We start from the raw sequence: 16,958 nt of genomic DNA on the forward strand, positions 1-16,958 counted from the left end.
TAGAATCTTAATTTTTATAACTTTTATAGCACCATAATCTGGCTCACAGGAAGATAAAACAGGATGGACAGGTGACGATCTGATGGTCGATATTCAACACAAGTTAACTGGCTGGGAACAGCCACCAACCAGTTAACTTGCTTATCAGTGGCTGTCTGGTCATTTTCAGCAGTACTTAACCAGTTAAGTGTTGCTGGAAATGACTGGTTAGCACGGAAATAAGACCTCATAAAAAGAAGTCCTATCTTTATACACTAATGCATGGCTGGTTAGCTCTGAATATTGAATTAACTGGGCATGCACTAACTGTCTTAAAAATAAAATGGATATTCAATGCTGGTAACCAGATATGGCCTGGCATTGAATGCCTGGGTTTAATACCAGCAGCAAACATTAACAGTGCTGTTCATCACCAGCTTAATATTGAGGAACTGACTCCTTAGCAGCTGTAAAGCCTGATGATATATGTTGTCACCTCCAGCCAAATGAGCCACACACTTCTTATCTAGGTGTTCCTTTATTTAGGGCAGAGATCAAAGAAAGCCTTGTAGAGCAATATAGCATACTCTACTGATATGTTAATAGAGAGCAAAGAACAGGATGCCTGGAAAATCTGAAAAGGATGCTCTCTATCGCTCATAACTGGATGCTGAGGATTTATTGACATTGAGCAACTATTGATCACCCTTGAAGTCAAGCATCAATAGAGAAAATAAGGATAGAAAATTATGTCAGAAAAAGACCATAAAGCTTACCAAGTTTGCCCATCCAAACCAATAGCCCAGTCTCTACAACCTGTTTGTTCATTAAAATTCTTATATACCACTACATAATGCAACTAAATATGTAATTGATCTAAACGGTTTACATAAAAAAACTCATAAAATCAAAAAGACTTCTCCCTATGAGATCTTTGGTGTTTGTCACATGCTTTCTTGAATTCTGATACTGTCCTTGTCTCTGACAACTCTGCTAGGAGGCATTCTCCATATCTCCATTATTCTTTCTGTAAATAAATGTTTCCTTAGATTTTTCCCAAGTCTTCCCCCTCGCCCTCATCCTACAGTGATGTGAAAAAATTTTCCCTTCCTGATTTCCCCTATTGCATGTATGTCACACTGAATAGTTTCTTTTTTTTTTTTCCAAATCTTTATTCATTTTAACATATACATCAAGTGTACATTAAAATATGAACACAACATATTACATTTTCACTTGATAATTCCATAACAATATATAACTAAAAGATTTATATTCCACCCTCATCTCATATCTATACATGAATAATATAATTCCTATGTATATTAATCAATTAAATTATGCACATATATTAAATTATCATAACCCACCCATCCCCCATCCCCCCATTCTTTCAATTATCATATAAGGAAAAAGAATAATAAATTAACATTAATCATTACGATAATTTATTATTGGCCTCCACACATCTTTAAATCTATTAAAATGACCATTTTGTATTGCAAGTAAACGTTCCATTTTGTACAGATGACACACTGAGTTCCACCAGAAGCTGTAATTTAGTCTAGAACAATTTTTCCAATTCAATGTTATTTGTTGTATTCCTACTCCTGTAAGGATCATCAAAAGCTTATTATTTACTGCAGATATTTGGCTTTTATTTCTCATACACATTCCAAATAAAACTGTATCGTATGACAATGCCACATGATTTTCCATAAAGAGGTTAACTTGATCCCATATTAATAACCAAAGTGCCTGAATATATGGACAATAAAATAAAAGATGATCCAGAGTTCCAACTTCAATTTTACAATGCCAACACCTATTAGACTTAGAGCAATCTAATTTTTGTAATCTAGTAGGGGTCCAGAATGCTCTATGCAACACAAAGAACTATGTTTGTCTAATAGATGCCGACATCGTACCTTTAATTTTCCAAGACCAAATACGTGGCCATTGAGATGCATTAATATGATGCTTAATCTCAATGCTCCAAATATCCCTTAATCCATTTTTAGGTTTCTTATTCAAATAATTAGATAAAATTTTATACCACTTGGCGGCCTGGTGTCCCAGAAAATCTGCTTGAAAACATAGGAATTCTAAGCTATAATGATCATGTAAAGATTTCCATTCAGGGAACCCTACCTGAATAGCCTGCTTCAACTGCAACCATTTATAACTTTGTTTTTTATTTAGACCATATTTATGTTGCAATTGTGAAAAATCAAGCAGTTTACCATTTTGAATAACTTCATTTAAGGATCTTATACCTGCTTTAATCCAATCTTTCCAGACAATCTTAAACCCGCCTATTTGTATCTTGGAGTTTACCCAAATAGATTGATGAGTAGACTTTCCAATAGACTCAGGAGTTAATTTGTCCACACATCTTAATGTTTTCCAGGTATCCATTAATACTCTATTGTCTTTACGTATTCTAGGCATCTTTATACTGAGCAGAAGATCAAGTCTAAGTGGAAATATAAGCGACCTCTCAACCCATAACCAGTCTGGCAGTTGTTCCAAAAGCTCTGGGAGGACCCAATACTAACCTTGGCGCATGATATAGGATTGGTGATACCTATAAAAATTAGGAAAATTTACCCCACCCTCCCTAATTGGCCTTTGCAAAGACACTAGAGCAATTCTTGCAATTTTACCCAGCCAAATAAATTTAACCAGAATACTATTTAACTTTTTATAGAAAGACCCCTGAAAAAACACTGGTATCATGCCCAATTGGTAACAAACCACAGGCAGAATCATCATTTTAACAGTTTGAACTCTTCCCCACCACGATAAATGCAAAGGATTCCATTGCTCACACAACTCTGTTACTTTTTGTAATAAAAATTTTTCATATACTTTCATTGTCTCTTCAAGTGTATCTTTCAACCAAATACCTAAGTATTTTATTCCATCCTCTTTCCAAATAAAAGAGAAAGAATCAAATGTACCTTTTGTACAATATACATTTAAAGGTAAAATTTCTGATTTAGTCCAATTTATTTTGTATCCTGAGAATTTTCCAAATGTATCAATTACTTCAAGCAGACATGAAATTGTTGTTTCCGGATTTCTCAAATGAAGCAATATATCATCCGCATAAGCGGATACTTTATAATCCACTCCAGCACATGGAATACCTTGTATGTCCTTTGCCTGTCGAATAGCTAATAACAAGGGTTCAAGTACTATATCAAACAGCAAAGGAGATAATGGACAACCCTGCCTAACTCCCCTTTGCAATTTAAAAGCATCTGAAAAATTATTATTTATACATAAACGAGCAATCGGGGAGCTATACGGTATTTGAATCATTTGTATAAATCCAGATCCAATACCAAACCATTCCATAGCTTTATACATGAATTTCCACCCTACACGATCAAAAGCTTTCTCAGCATCTAATGATACTGAAAAAGCCGGATCATTAATTTGTTTTGTTAAATAATACATCTGAAATGCCAATCTAGTATTATTGGAAGAGTGTCTTTGAGCAACAAATCCAGTTTGATGCATACCTATTATATGCGGAAGAGCTTTAGCCAATCTTAAAGCTAAAATTTTAGCTAATAATTTACCATCTACATTTATTAAAGAAATAGGCCTGTAATTTGAAACCAATGTTGGATCTTTATTTGGCTTTGGCAAAACAATAGTTAAAGATTCTGCCATAGTGCCTGATATACAACCTTTATTCAGTTGATCCTGATATAATTTTAACAAATAGGGTAAAAGGGAAATTTGAAATTCTTTATAAAACTCTACCGTAAATCCATCCCCACCTGGAGCGGTCCCAACTCTAAGAGATTTCAATGCTGTTTGTAACTCTTTTAGCGATATAGGTTCATCTAAACTTCTTTTTACATGATCAGGAACCTTAGGACCTTCAATTAAACTCAAAAAATCCAACCCATCTTTCTCTTTATTTGCATAAGACTCAGAAGAATAAAGGGACTGATAATATTTCAAAAATTGTTTTAATATATTTCCAATCTGAGAATGAGAATTCCCTAAATCATCTTTAATTATGCCAATTTTCTCTTTACTTTTCTTTGCTTTTAAATAATTTGCCAATAATCTTCCAGCCTTATTTGAACTACCATAATACAATGTTTGCTGAGCAAAAATATCCTTCCTTACTAACCTAGAGGAAACCTCATTAAATTCACATTTTTTTTTAACAATATTTGAAATGCAGCCTGTTCCCACTTGTTAACCAATTGTAATTCTAAATTTTTAATCTCTTTTTCCAAGCTTACAAACTACTTTCTTAACTGTTTCTTATTATATGCAGAATATGAAATAATTTGTCCTCTCATAGTTGCTTTGAAAGCATCCCACAAAATTTCAATCGATATTTCCTCTAACACACTGAATAGTTTCTGATCTTTAAACAAAATATAATATTATACAAAGGCAATCTGAGTGAACACATAACAGAGTTCAAAATGGCAGCCACAACTCCTAGAAGTAATCTCATGGTACAATCACTAGAAGTTGTGATTGCTATTCTGAGTCTTTTGCTAGAATGGGCAGGAACAACAGGGTTTCATTTCTGCCTGACCTCCATTAGCCTCCAGAGATGGTTTTGTATTAGGTCTATGGCTACCATATTTTTCTCGGTGAAATCTCGGGCGCCTGGCCCTGCCCCATTCCGTCCCCAGTCATGCTCCATTCTGTCTTCCACCTTCTACCTGCCTCATTCCACCCCAAACCCCGCCCCGTTCTGCCTTTGGCCTGACCCATTCTACCCCCTTCTTCAGTCCCAACCCATTCTGCCCTCAATCCCTGGCCCCAAAAGCCTCATTATTCCTGATCTCCGGGCCATGTATGAGGGCCTACGAGCATGCACGGACGCATGTGGCATCATCGGCGCATGTTCAGAGGTCCTCCAGGACAACTGCTGGGTTTTGGAAAGCCCGTCCAGGCACCCAGACAGTTTTCTAAAAATAGGACATGGCCAGGTTTTCATGTTCATCTGGTAACCCTAAGTAGGCCCCCTGTGGGTGGAGGGTGTAAGATATTTTGGAGGGAGGATGTACAGGTCTTTGTTGGGGGTGGGGGGGGAGAGGAGAGGGTTGAGGTATGGGTCCAGATCAGAGATGCTGGCTGCTGTTTGGATTCAGGGATATTTCCAGGAGAAAGGAAAGGGAAATCTATTGATTTTTACTTGTAGCATCCCCTTTAAGCATTGGGTCACATATTTATGGCCTGATGCTTCTGGACAAGAAAAATAACACCAACCTTATATTTCATTATAAAATATACTTTGATAACTTAACACTAATTAAGGTGGCAGAGTGTGTGCAATTGCTGTAATCTGTCTCATATCTACCCCTAATTCTTTCCATGTCCTATTTCTTACTCCCTATTTTGATATCTTTATATCATCCTTTCCTGAAATTGGTATCCTTTTATTTGGGTATAAAGGTTTGCTTCATTACACTGTTTATTTTGTGTATGTATTTTAAAGTTTTCCTTAGTATGTGTATTCTTTTGTATTCTTCTATATCCTATACCCTGTTTATCAATTTTAGGACTTGTTTAATTTACTTTGTAAACCACTTTGGTGTGCTTAACCATTTTATATTTGTTAATAAGCATCTAGTTTTCATGCTTGACTTTCTTTTAGTGTTATAGGTGCACATACGATTGCCCTGTTCACAAAGAAACTTCTCGCTGAAGATATTGCTGTTCTCTCTGGATCTGAAATGTTACCGGTTCTAAAGGGAGCTTTCATCTTTGTGTGTCGTCAAATGTATAACACATGTGAGGGTCTGCATGTGCTTATTCCTTATGGCTTACATGAATCCATTGCTGAATCATGGAAAAAGGTAACTTTTTTGTGGTGTTATAACTATTATATTCAGAAACCTAAATATAAAGCAATCTATATCTTCTATTTATAAATGTAAGTTAATAAGGTAAATGCCTTTGGACTGAGAGTCGTCCAAAATGCTGCAGTCCATCTCATTTATGGCCTCAAGAAATCAGACCATGTAAGCCCATATTACAGAAAACTACACTGGCTGCCTATGGAAGCAAGGGTCATTTTTAAGTTTGCTTGCCTTTGCTTCAAAACCATGACAGGTTCATCCCTAATTTATCTGTCTCACCAATTCGAATTCACAGGTACAGCTAACACACGCAGTACCTACTTGTTCGCTTTTCCATCCCTAAAGGACTGCACCTACAAGAGATACCTCGACAGAACACTATCATTCCAAGCAGGCAAATGGAACAAATGTTTAACCAACTTCATCTCAAACGCACTCTCGTACCAAACGTTTAGAAAGCCAATAAAAACCTATCTCTTTGACAAATTTCTCTGACCCCACCTCAATACACCTCAATACTTTCAATACACTTCCAGATAAACCTGACTAAACTTAACAAGCCAATGTAAATTCGAAAGTTCACTGTAATGTTGCTGTCTGTATACAGTCTCTTCCCTTGTAAACCGCTTAGAACTGTTTGTGGTATGGTGGTATATAAAAATAAAGTTATTATTATTATTATTATTATGCAGATGTTGCAGTCAGTGTGTTTTTTTTTATGCCAGCCATGTCAAGAAAAATATTTTATGTACAGTATGTTCAGTGTTGCTATCCAAATAGTGAGCAGTGCTCAGTATATGTGAACAGCTGTGATTGCCAGTCAGCTCTACTAATAGCTCTACTGATTGGGAACAGAGCAGTCCACCAATTTGAATTTTGGCGGGAAAATCAGTTGGTCAGAAATTCCAGACAATTCTCCTAGCTTTGCTAGGATCTTCCTCATGTTAGCCACACTATCAGGGGTATCTGCTGTATAGCAGATTCTGGTGTAATCTATAAAGAGACAAAACTTACAAGACAGTCCTTCAGTAATATGTAAATAGCCTGGTCCTTTTGGATCAAATTATGATAATTTATTGGCTGAAAATAGAATATTTTATAAAAATTTCATTTTGGTTGAGCATGAAGGTTCATATAATTCAACTTTACATTTTTTTAGACCAGTTTACTTTCAGAAAGAATTCCAACTCCTATTGCTGGAGCAGCATCTGCTTCATCTTCAAGTCAAGAATTACAAAATGTGTAAGCATCACTTCATTACCTTGTATGAATGGAAAGATAACTTGATAATTTCATGCTGGATTTTTAAAACATATGTAGTGTGTGTGATGATAGATGTATAAGAACATAAGAACATAAGCAGTGCCTCCGCTGGGTCAGACCTCAGGTCCATCCTGCCCAGCAGTCCGCTCCCGCGGCGGCCCGAACAGGTCACGGCCTGTCTGAGACACCAGAAGGGGCCCCCTTGCCACCTTGGTTTCCCATTGAGTTTTTATTACTTGGTTTGTTTTCTATACCTGTGTTACATCCCAGCACCTCTCTCAGTATCCCACGATCCCCCTATCCCTCAGGAATCCGTCCAATCCTTGTTTGAATCCCTGTACCGTACTCTGCCTGATCACTTCCTCCGGTAGCGCATTCCAAGTGTCCACGACCCTTTGGGTGAAGAAAAACTTCCTTGCATTTGTTCTGAACCTATCTCCCTTCAGTTTCTCCGAGTGCCCCCTCGTGCCTGTTGACCCCTTCAGCCTGAAGAATCTGTCCCTATCCACCCTCTCTATGCCCCTCATGATCTTGAAGGTCTCTATCATATCTCCCCTGAGCCTCCTTTTTTCCAGAGAGAAGAGCCCCAGCCTATCCAACCTCTCGGCATATGGGCAGTGTTCCAGCCCTCTTACCAGTTTCGTTGCTCTCCTTTGGACTCTCTCAAGCACCGCCATGTCCTAAGGCTCCCGGGCCTATTCTGATTGGCCCAGGCGCCTTAGGCCCCACCAGTAGGCGGAGCTTTGGGACGGATGGGCCAATCCGGCCTCATTCCGTCGTTGGCTGCCTGCCGGACAGGCGGGTTTGGCTCCCGTCTGTCCGGCCAACTACAGAAGGGTACGGGGAAGGGGGTTGGGGGTGTCGTGGGGGTCGGCCAGGGGGGTCGCGGGTCGGCTGGGGGGGCGGTCGGAGGTTCTTGGGGGGGCGGTCGTTGGGGGGGAGGGGGGGTTTGCGTCGAGGGCAGGAGGGCCTGGGATCCCTCCTGCCCGTAATGTATTGCAGGGTGGGGTTAGGGGGTCGCCGTGGCCAGGAGGACTTGGGCTCCCTCCTGGCCCGATATTGTCGGGGAGTTGGGGAATCGGCGGGGCAAGAGGGCTTGGGCTCCTTTTTGCCCCGATCGTGTCGGGGAGTCGGGGGGGCAAGAGGGAGCCAGGCGGAGAGAGGGCAGTTAAGCGCAGTGCCTGCGCGGAAGGATGCAGCTCGGGCGACTTCGTTGTGTGAAACGAAGTTCGTTGTACGAATCAAGACATAAAGTTCGTTGTGCGCAGCGTGCGCTGTGCGAGGCGTCCGTTGTGTGAGGCACCACTGTATGTGCTAATATCATGGAACCACTCTAATAGCAGCATTAAATAATGTGGAAATCATCATTAGGTGGTGTGGATTGGGAAGGGACTCTGCTTCACAGTTTACGTGAAGATCAATAGAGTACATAACAGCTCACAGGTTCTGTCTTGAGAGCACCAGGGACCAGTGACATACTTCTACCCCTAACAGAAATAGAAAAATGAAGGCTGATAAAGACCATATGACCTATCCAGTCTGCCCATCCATGCCATCTGCTATCCTTTTCTTTCCATTAGCGATCCTATGAGATTGTTTCAGGCTTTCTTGAATTCAGATACAGTTTTCATCTCCACCACCACCACTAGGAGGTCATTCCATGAATTCACCGCCCTTTCCATGAAGAAGTATTTTTTTCAGATTACTGCTGAGTCTGACTTTCAACTTATGCCCCATTATTTTAGAGACTCACCTATGCTATGTATGATATTTAAACATCTCTATCATAACTCCCCATCACTTATCTACCTTTAGTTAAGCTAGCTCCTCACAAACATAGTCCTCTGAAAATTGTACAGGGTCTACCACACCTCTTTTCCTTGTGTTTATCTTCTGTGGTCCTGCACCCAACCCTTCAGCTGTAAACACAGAGCAGAAATATTTAAGCATATCTCTTTATCAGCTTCTACATATTCCTCCCTTCTACCTTTGAGTTTCACAAGATCACTTATGCATTTTCTTCTATTACTAACATCTAAAAAAAACATCTTGTCCACCTAGTTTTACTGTATTGATATTTTTCTTCCTTTTGCATCTTTGCTTTCCAAACTACTGTCTTCTCTTAGCTTTTCCAGATACTGTCAGGTATCTTCCTTTTTCTGCAATCTTGTGTAGTTTATAACCTTTTTTACCTTATCTTTTATTAAAGGTATCTACTTAAAGAGGATGTTTTCTAGCGCATTTGTTTAATTAGCAGATCAAATATGGAATTTTTTAGTCACAAATAACTTACCACATAGCATTTAGTTTAAGGGCTCCTTTTACAAAGCCGCACTAGGGGTTTTAACGCACGCACCGGATTAGCGCGTGCTATAGTGCGCACTAGCCGGAAATCTACCGCCTGCTCAAAAGGAGGCGGTAGCGGTTAGCACACGCGGCAATTTAGCGCGTGCTATTCCATGCGTTAAGGCCCTAGCGCGGTTTTGTAAAAGAAGCCCTAAATGATTTGTTGTCTCACCCATTTAATTCATTACTCAGTAATACAATGTATTTCATGTCACGTTCTGTACCACTGTTTAGCTTTATTTATTTTTTTAATGGATTCTTTATACATTGCTTTTCAATGTATTTATACATGTGGAAGGCCATTTTCGATAGTGCGTCCAAGTCCTACTTTGGATATTTCCTGCAAGATGTCCAAAGGTTGAGGTAAAGAAACGCCAATTTTCAAAACCACTAGACGTCCACATATTTTTCGAAAATCGCTTACTTAGACGTCCAACCTTAGGACGCCTAACCATTTTGGCCATTTTTGACCACAAAAACATCAAAGTTCAAAATGTTCAAATCCAGACTATTTAGACATGGGAGGTGCCAGCATTGTAATGGATTAGCCACATAAACATGCCAGTAGGGCAGTGGGGTACCTTAGAGGGCATTGCTGTGAATTTTATATAAAGGGTGCCAGAAGTACATCTCACCATAACCTCCTAATGTAGAGTGAGCCCTCCAATGCCATATCTAATATCCATTGTGGAGTTCATTTTGAAGAAGAATGCATAGGAGTAAAGCATGGTTGAGCCTGGGAGAAAATTAGCTCTTACTTCAACTTCAGAGGTGTTGACCTCCACAATAAAAGACAAATGAGGGTAGCATGCAGTAACAAGGGGAAAACGAGAAGGTTGCTGTGAAGTTCTGGAAAACCTTGATTGCTTTGGCAAGCCACTGCCAAAGGTTAACCCTCTTCTGTGGGGAGAGCAGAAATAGGGGCTACTGTGGTAGAGTCCTTTAATAAATTGATTGTAATAGTGCCTTAGGGCTTTCTGGCTGAGGCCAGTCCAGTCCTCACAAGTTTTGATAGGAAATTCATACAATAAACTATACTTTGCTAAACCATATCACACAGTTTTTCAAGAAAAAGCAAGCAATTTCAACAGGACCTTGGGTCAAACAGAAGGAAAAACTTCAAACAGCATTCTAAACAGTGCTAATAGCATATTTAGTCATAGGCGCATAGGGCCACTTAAGCTTACCCAAGGCTAGGCATGGCTTCGCCTGAATGTGGCATTAGGCAAGCTTAAGCGGGTAGTTAGCAGTTCTCAAAAGCCGCTTAGGCAGCTGCTGAGACTGGGCGTCCTATACAAAATCCGGCCCAGACCGTACAAGTCTGTCTCGCATTGAGTTCTGTTCCCCCATCCTGGATTTGGCCATTCTTCTTTGTCTCCCACCATGTGCGGGACACAGATCATACAAGTCTATTTGACGCTGTGCTCTGGATTTGGTCATTCTGGATTTTGAGGTGGTTGTGAATATAGTTCCTTATGGCCTTTTATTCAGACCCCATCAGCAGGTAAATCTTGCTTCTCATTAACCTGCAGTACTAAGAAACTACAAGTTAGTGATTCCCACAATATTTCTGTAGCTTAATAATTTCCCCCCTTAATGTGATGTTTTTGTAGGTCTGCCAGCTTCTACGTTAGACAGTCATAATGTCAACATTTTATTGGGTATTGTGCAAATTCTGGATAAACTGTGCATAGACTGCTTTAATTATAATTGTTCATCTGTTTCTCCACTTGTTTTCATGCTCATTTGCCTATTTGTTTCTGTCAGAATGAAATGGGAAGAGTCTTTGCTGGACAATTTGCTAAACTTTGCTGCCACTCCAAGAGGTCTTCTACTGCTGCAGCAAACAGGAGCCATGAATGAGTGTGTAACATATATGTTCAGCAGATTTACGAAAAAACTCCAGGTAAGCTTCTATAGTTCTATTTAAGCAATCAAATAGTTTTGTATTGCTTTTATTATTTTAATGAGAAAAGTCTCTTAATTGTTGCAAGCTAAGAGTTTCATTTACTAATTTGGGGTAATGCAAGTTATTCTCTTAGGGGGCTATTCTATAAAATGGAAGCTAGAGATATTTTATACTGTAGCACCTAAGGGGTCATTTTATCAAGCCGCGCTAGCGGGGTTAGCGCGTTGGACATTTCATCACAAACTTGAAAGCAGCCAAGTGGAGAAGGCTTCATCTAAAGCACGGCAGATGATAGGTTGTATCAAGAGAAGCTTCGTCAACAGGAAACCTGAAGTCATGATGCCATTGTACAGAGCCATGGTGAGACCTCATCTGGAGTACTGTGTGCAATTCTGGAGGCCACATTACCGTAAGGATGTGCTCAGAATTGAATCGGTTCAGCGGATGGCCACCAGGATGGTCTCGGGGCTAAAGGGTCTCCCGTACGAAGAAAGACTGAGTAAATTGCAGCTCTACACTCTCGAAGAGCGTAGGGAGAGGGGAGACATGATTGAGACATTTAAGTACATCATGGGACGGGTCGAGGTGGAAGATGATATCTTTCTTCTCAAGGGACCCTCGACCACAAGAGGACATCCGCTCAAGCTCAGGGGAGGGAAGTTTCGTGGAGACGCCAGGAAGTACTTCTTCATGGAGAGAGTGATTGAGCAGTGGAACAAGCTTCCAGTGCAGGTGGTCGAGGCACGCAGCATCCCAGACTTCAAGAATAAATGGGATACCTATGTGGGATCCCTACGAGGTCATGCCAAGGGATAGAGTCATTAGGACTTGAATGAGCGGGTCAGTAGAGTGACAGTATAATTACAATTATACTTTAGGGGGTCAGTAGACTAAAGAGGGTGGGTAAATAGTGTGGGTAGAATTGATGGGCTATAGCCCTTATCTGCTGTCATCTTTCTATGTTTCTAAACTAACCCCCGCGGCCGTCTAAAAAACTAACGCCTGCTCAATGCAGGTGTTAGTGGCTAGCAAGGCAGGCGGTTTAACGCGCGTGAAACCCTTACCGCAGCTTGATAAAAGGACCCCTAAGTGTCATAGTGCTTGACTGCATAGGGGCATACCTGTGGGCGGCTCATGAGCAGGCCATGGGCATGTCTCCCAGTTACACACACAGTTTAGGGCAGGGATCTCAAAGTCCCTCCTTGAGGGCCGCAATCCAGTCAGGTTTTCAGGATTTCCCCAATGAATATGCATTGAAAGCAGTGCATGTACATAGATCTCATGCATATTCATTAGGGAAATCCTGAAAACCCGACTGGATTGCGGCCCTCATGGAGGGACTTTGAGACCCCTGGTTTAGGGGGTGCTATAAATTATGCATGTCATTTGGTGCACCTAGATGCGCCAACTTACACATAAGAGGGTGCATACCAATAATGACCTTATTGGAATCTTGATGGTAAGATGTCATTATAGAATTTGTATTAAGCTCAAGCCTTTACAGTGGTAGTTCAACACGAGTTGCATTCCGCTAAAGTAGATATTTCTCTCTCTCCAGAGGGTTGTAATCGTTAGTCTGTAGCTGAGGAAGTAGAAAGTTAAGTGATTTACTAAGGCCACAAGGAGTGTTGTTGGGATTTGATTTCATGTTTTCTTTGGTTTACAACCTGCTGCTTTAACTCCTCCAGTCGTTATATGGTTTTGAAGGGAGACTTTGGAGTAAAGTTGCATAAATGCCACCATATAGTGTCCAGAATGTGATTGATCTTAGATCTTGGTGTACATATGTTGATTGCTTTCTGAGAAAGAAAGTTACATCTCCAAAACTAGCCAGGCAAAATTCAACAGGTGTAATGAATATAATGAGTTTCCATTATTTCTGCCTTATACACAGAGAGATTTTTAATAACAGTATGAAAAAAATTCTGGTTTTAAAAATACACTATGATAAATTGTGAAAAGAAATTATTTCATTTCTAAAATACATTTCTATTAAATTGAATATGTTCAGAAACTTTTCAGCTCTTGCCATTTTCTGTCCCATTGGTGATTGTGTTTGTGCTGATGTTGGTGGATAGAAAGCTGTTGAATAAAATAATTATCTCTCTGTTATCTAACCTTATACTCTGCCAGTCCACCTGAAAAGCATTTAAGGCAGACTGCATAGTGATATTGATTAAACCTAAAATAGTAATACATAGAACATCAAAGAATTGCCTACTAAAAAAAGTCAAAAATTTGAGCAAAAACAGCAAACTGGATTTCCTGTTGCATTGATTTGGTAGCAGAGGAGTGGTTATTAGTTGGCATTCTGATTAAAGAATGAAAACAGTTTAGTTCATTGCATTCGTGATTACAGTCCAAGCTGATGGTAGTTCTTTAATACTTTTTACATTGATTCTTTGTTTCTGATTTTCTGCATGGCAATTATAAGTGTTTTAGTTTCTATGTGAGTATAGACAGGCCAATTTTTAAAGTACTCATAAACTTGCAAGCTTCTTTTCAAAGAGAATCTCCTAACCCCACTCAACCCCCCCACCTCCATGATAATTAATGGCATGGGGATCCTTTATCCTGTATACGCTGCAGGTAAAAAGTGAATGCTACATTGGACCACCCTAACAGACCCCCTGATGCTGCGGGGACAAGTTTGCATACTGCTGATAGTGAAAATACATTTCCCATTGAGACAGTGGTGTATCAAAGGGGGGGGGGGGGGCATCCGCCCCAGGTGCAGACCATAAAGGAGTACTCCTGAGGTTGGCATTGTAGTCTGGCAACTTTCTCTTCTGGCAGTGACAACCTTTACAATTTGCTGCTCTGCCATCATAAGGTTTTCCTCTCTTCTTGGTCCTGCCTTTGTGGAAGCAGGAAGGAGGGTGGGATGGGAAGGAGGGAAGGAAAGAAGAAGAGAGAGATGTCAGAGCATGGGGGAGGGCGTGGAGACAGAGAAAAATGGAGAGAGGTGAAACTGGAATGAATCTTTTATAAAGGAGAGAAGGGGCACAGGATAGACAGTTTATGGCAAGGACATAGAAAGAGCAAAGATGCCATACGGAAGGGGAAGAGAGCAGATGGTGGATGGAAGGGCAGAGAAAGAGAGTGGGCAATGAATTGAAGGGGCAGAGAAAGAGGGCAGATGCTGGATGGAAAGGAGATTGAAGAGAAGATGAGGAAAGTAGAAACCAGAGATGGTAAAAGGTGGAAAAAATATATTTTTTGTTGCTTTATAATAAAGTAATATTGTATCTGTATTGATAAACATTTATAAATAGAAAATGGAAACAGGGTAATCTTTTTATTGGACTAATTTTAATACATTTGTTACTAATTTTCAGAGACCAAAACCCGCTTCCTCGGGTCAGGAAAGGATACTGTGTAACAGCAGTATACTATACTGAATTGAGGAACAAGGTTTTGGCATCTGAAAGCTAATTGAAAAATGGATCAATTCAATAAAATGGTATTTTCTTATTTTCATTTTATTTATACAGTATTTGTTAATTTGTAAAGTGGTGATTAGTATTCAGTTTTTTTCTGCTATCTATATTTTACAAAGTATTAGGGTAGATATCACCATTTCTGTTTCTGTGGTGTTACACTGTGTGCAGAGTCTGGCTTCTTGGTGGTTCAGTTTAACTTCTGTCTACATATTTCTGTTTTTATTTTGGGATTACTTATTCCATACTGGGCAAGGGTGTATCTGTGTTCTGTTTGCATGAAAAAGACATGATTTTCTGATAGCAGACACTGTGCAGGATCTATCTGTATTAATCTGTCTAGTTTAGTTTTACAATGGGTATATTGATGTTCTTAAACACTGAATCTTTACAGTTTTTGGTCCAATGATACACAAGGCTCCTTTTACTAAGGTACGCTATTTTGTTCTGTCAACAGGTCAGCAGATGTGAAAAGTTTGGCTATGGCGTAATGGTTACTCAAGTGGCTGCAACATCTCCAGGCACAGTGGCACTACAAAGTTCTGGTAATTACTTTTTTTTCTTTTGTTATTTATCCATAAAACAATCAAGTACATCCAATTGTGCAGAAAAGTAATGGGAAACAATAAAAAGGGAGAAAAGAACAGATCCTTTCTATAGAACAAGTAAACATCATCAAGTGCCAGTTCACAAAACGAAGGATCCAATACCACAGAGGATTAAAAGGAAAAGCAAAGCAGACTGCGAACCGGTTATTGAGAACAACTTTCATGGAGCCATTAGAAGACCATTCAAGGAGTCCCTTCATGACATTCTCTTAGTAGACAAAAATGAAGTCAGATGTGATGGATCCTAAAATAACCCCACTGCTGCACTGATTGTTCCGACGCCCATACGCATTTAATGGGCATTGGAGTGATTGGACGTATTTTTTAAGAATGGACTTTAGACACTGCCGACTTTGGGTGACTAGCAACTTAGGCCCAAAATGGACTTGGACGTTTCTTTTCATTATGCCCCTCCATGTACTGTACAGCAGAATATACATACATATAGAGTAAAGTCAAACGATCTTAAATCAGAACCCTGGTCCAACCCCTGTGGAATTCCTCAAGGCTCACCACTCTCACCTACTCTTTTCAACCTCGTTTTATCTTCCCTTGGTTCTACCCTAGATAACCTAATTGTAACTTCATTTAGCTACGCTGACGACATCACCATACTTCTACCCTTCGATTCTCCTGACCCAACTTCTACAGAAAAATTGGAAAAAAACTCTACAAGCAGTGGAAAAATGGATGGCAGACCAGAAATTGAAGCTGAACACAGACAAAACAAAATTTCTACTGCTCGAAAAGGACAAAAACCCCTCCATCACAGAACTAGAAATAAACACCTCCAAATACCTTATACAACCCACCCTTAGACTCCTAGGAGTAACAATAGATAGATGCTGCACAATGCAGGCCCAAATCAACAAGACCACCCAGAAAGCATTTCTAACCATGCGCAATCTACGAAAAATCAGAAAATTCTTTGACAAAGAGCAATATAGGCTCATAGTCCAATCCCTAGTCCTAGGTCTATTGGACTACTGCAACATCCTCTATCTACCATGCCCTGCTACCATGATAAAACAACTACAGACAATCCAAAACACTGCACTAAGATTGATATACTCACTAAAGAAATTTGACCACATCACCACTGCCTACCTAGACTCACACTGGTTACCAATACAAGCGCAAATTCAATTCAAATTATACTGTCTATTATTCAAAGCAATAAATGGCACAGCCCCCAATTACCTAAACAACCGCCTGAACCAAAACCTCACCACTAGACAAAGAAGAACTAAGACTCCATTTACCTACCCCCTACTCAAAGGCACCCAGCGCAAGAAGATGTTTGACAGTCTACTAGCGACGCAAGCAGCGAAACTGGACCATACCATCTCCAACCTGCTGATAACAACAAGCGACTTCAAATCTTTTCGTAAAGAAATCAAAATCCAACTATTCAAAAAATGTATCCAGATGTCTTAATTCTAACCCTGGATTCCCCTCCGTGTAATTCCTTCAACCTCTCCCCCTCTCCAGTTATCCTTACTCTTCAAAACCTCAAGCATGTCAACTGCTTCCCAAACTGTATATATACTGGAACTGCACTATC

At 39.9% G+C, this 16,958-nt stretch overlaps 1 protein-coding gene across 7 annotated transcripts in view; it reads left to right on the forward strand.

The window, feature by feature from the left end:
• Positions 1–16,958, forward strand: part of TBC1D32 (TBC1 domain family member 32) — a 301,306-nt gene that overhangs the window by 86,088 nt on the left and 198,260 nt on the right. For all 7 annotated transcript variants that reach the window (XM_033939045.1, XM_033939043.1, XM_033939042.1 and 4 more), the window contains 4 exons: positions 5,624–5,825; positions 6,988–7,070; positions 11,205–11,343; positions 15,244–15,331. In XM_033939045.1, the coding sequence (XP_033794936.1) occupies positions 5,624–5,825; positions 6,988–7,070; positions 11,205–11,343; positions 15,244–15,331 (512 nt within the window). The remainder of the gene's footprint in view (positions 1–5,623; positions 5,826–6,987; positions 7,071–11,204; positions 11,344–15,243; positions 15,332–16,958) is intronic.

Source organism: Geotrypetes seraphini, chromosome 3 (assembly GCF_902459505.1).
Source record: "Geotrypetes seraphini chromosome 3, aGeoSer1.1, whole genome shotgun sequence".
Lineage (NCBI taxonomy): Eukaryota > Metazoa > Chordata > Amphibia > Gymnophiona > Dermophiidae > Geotrypetes > Geotrypetes seraphini.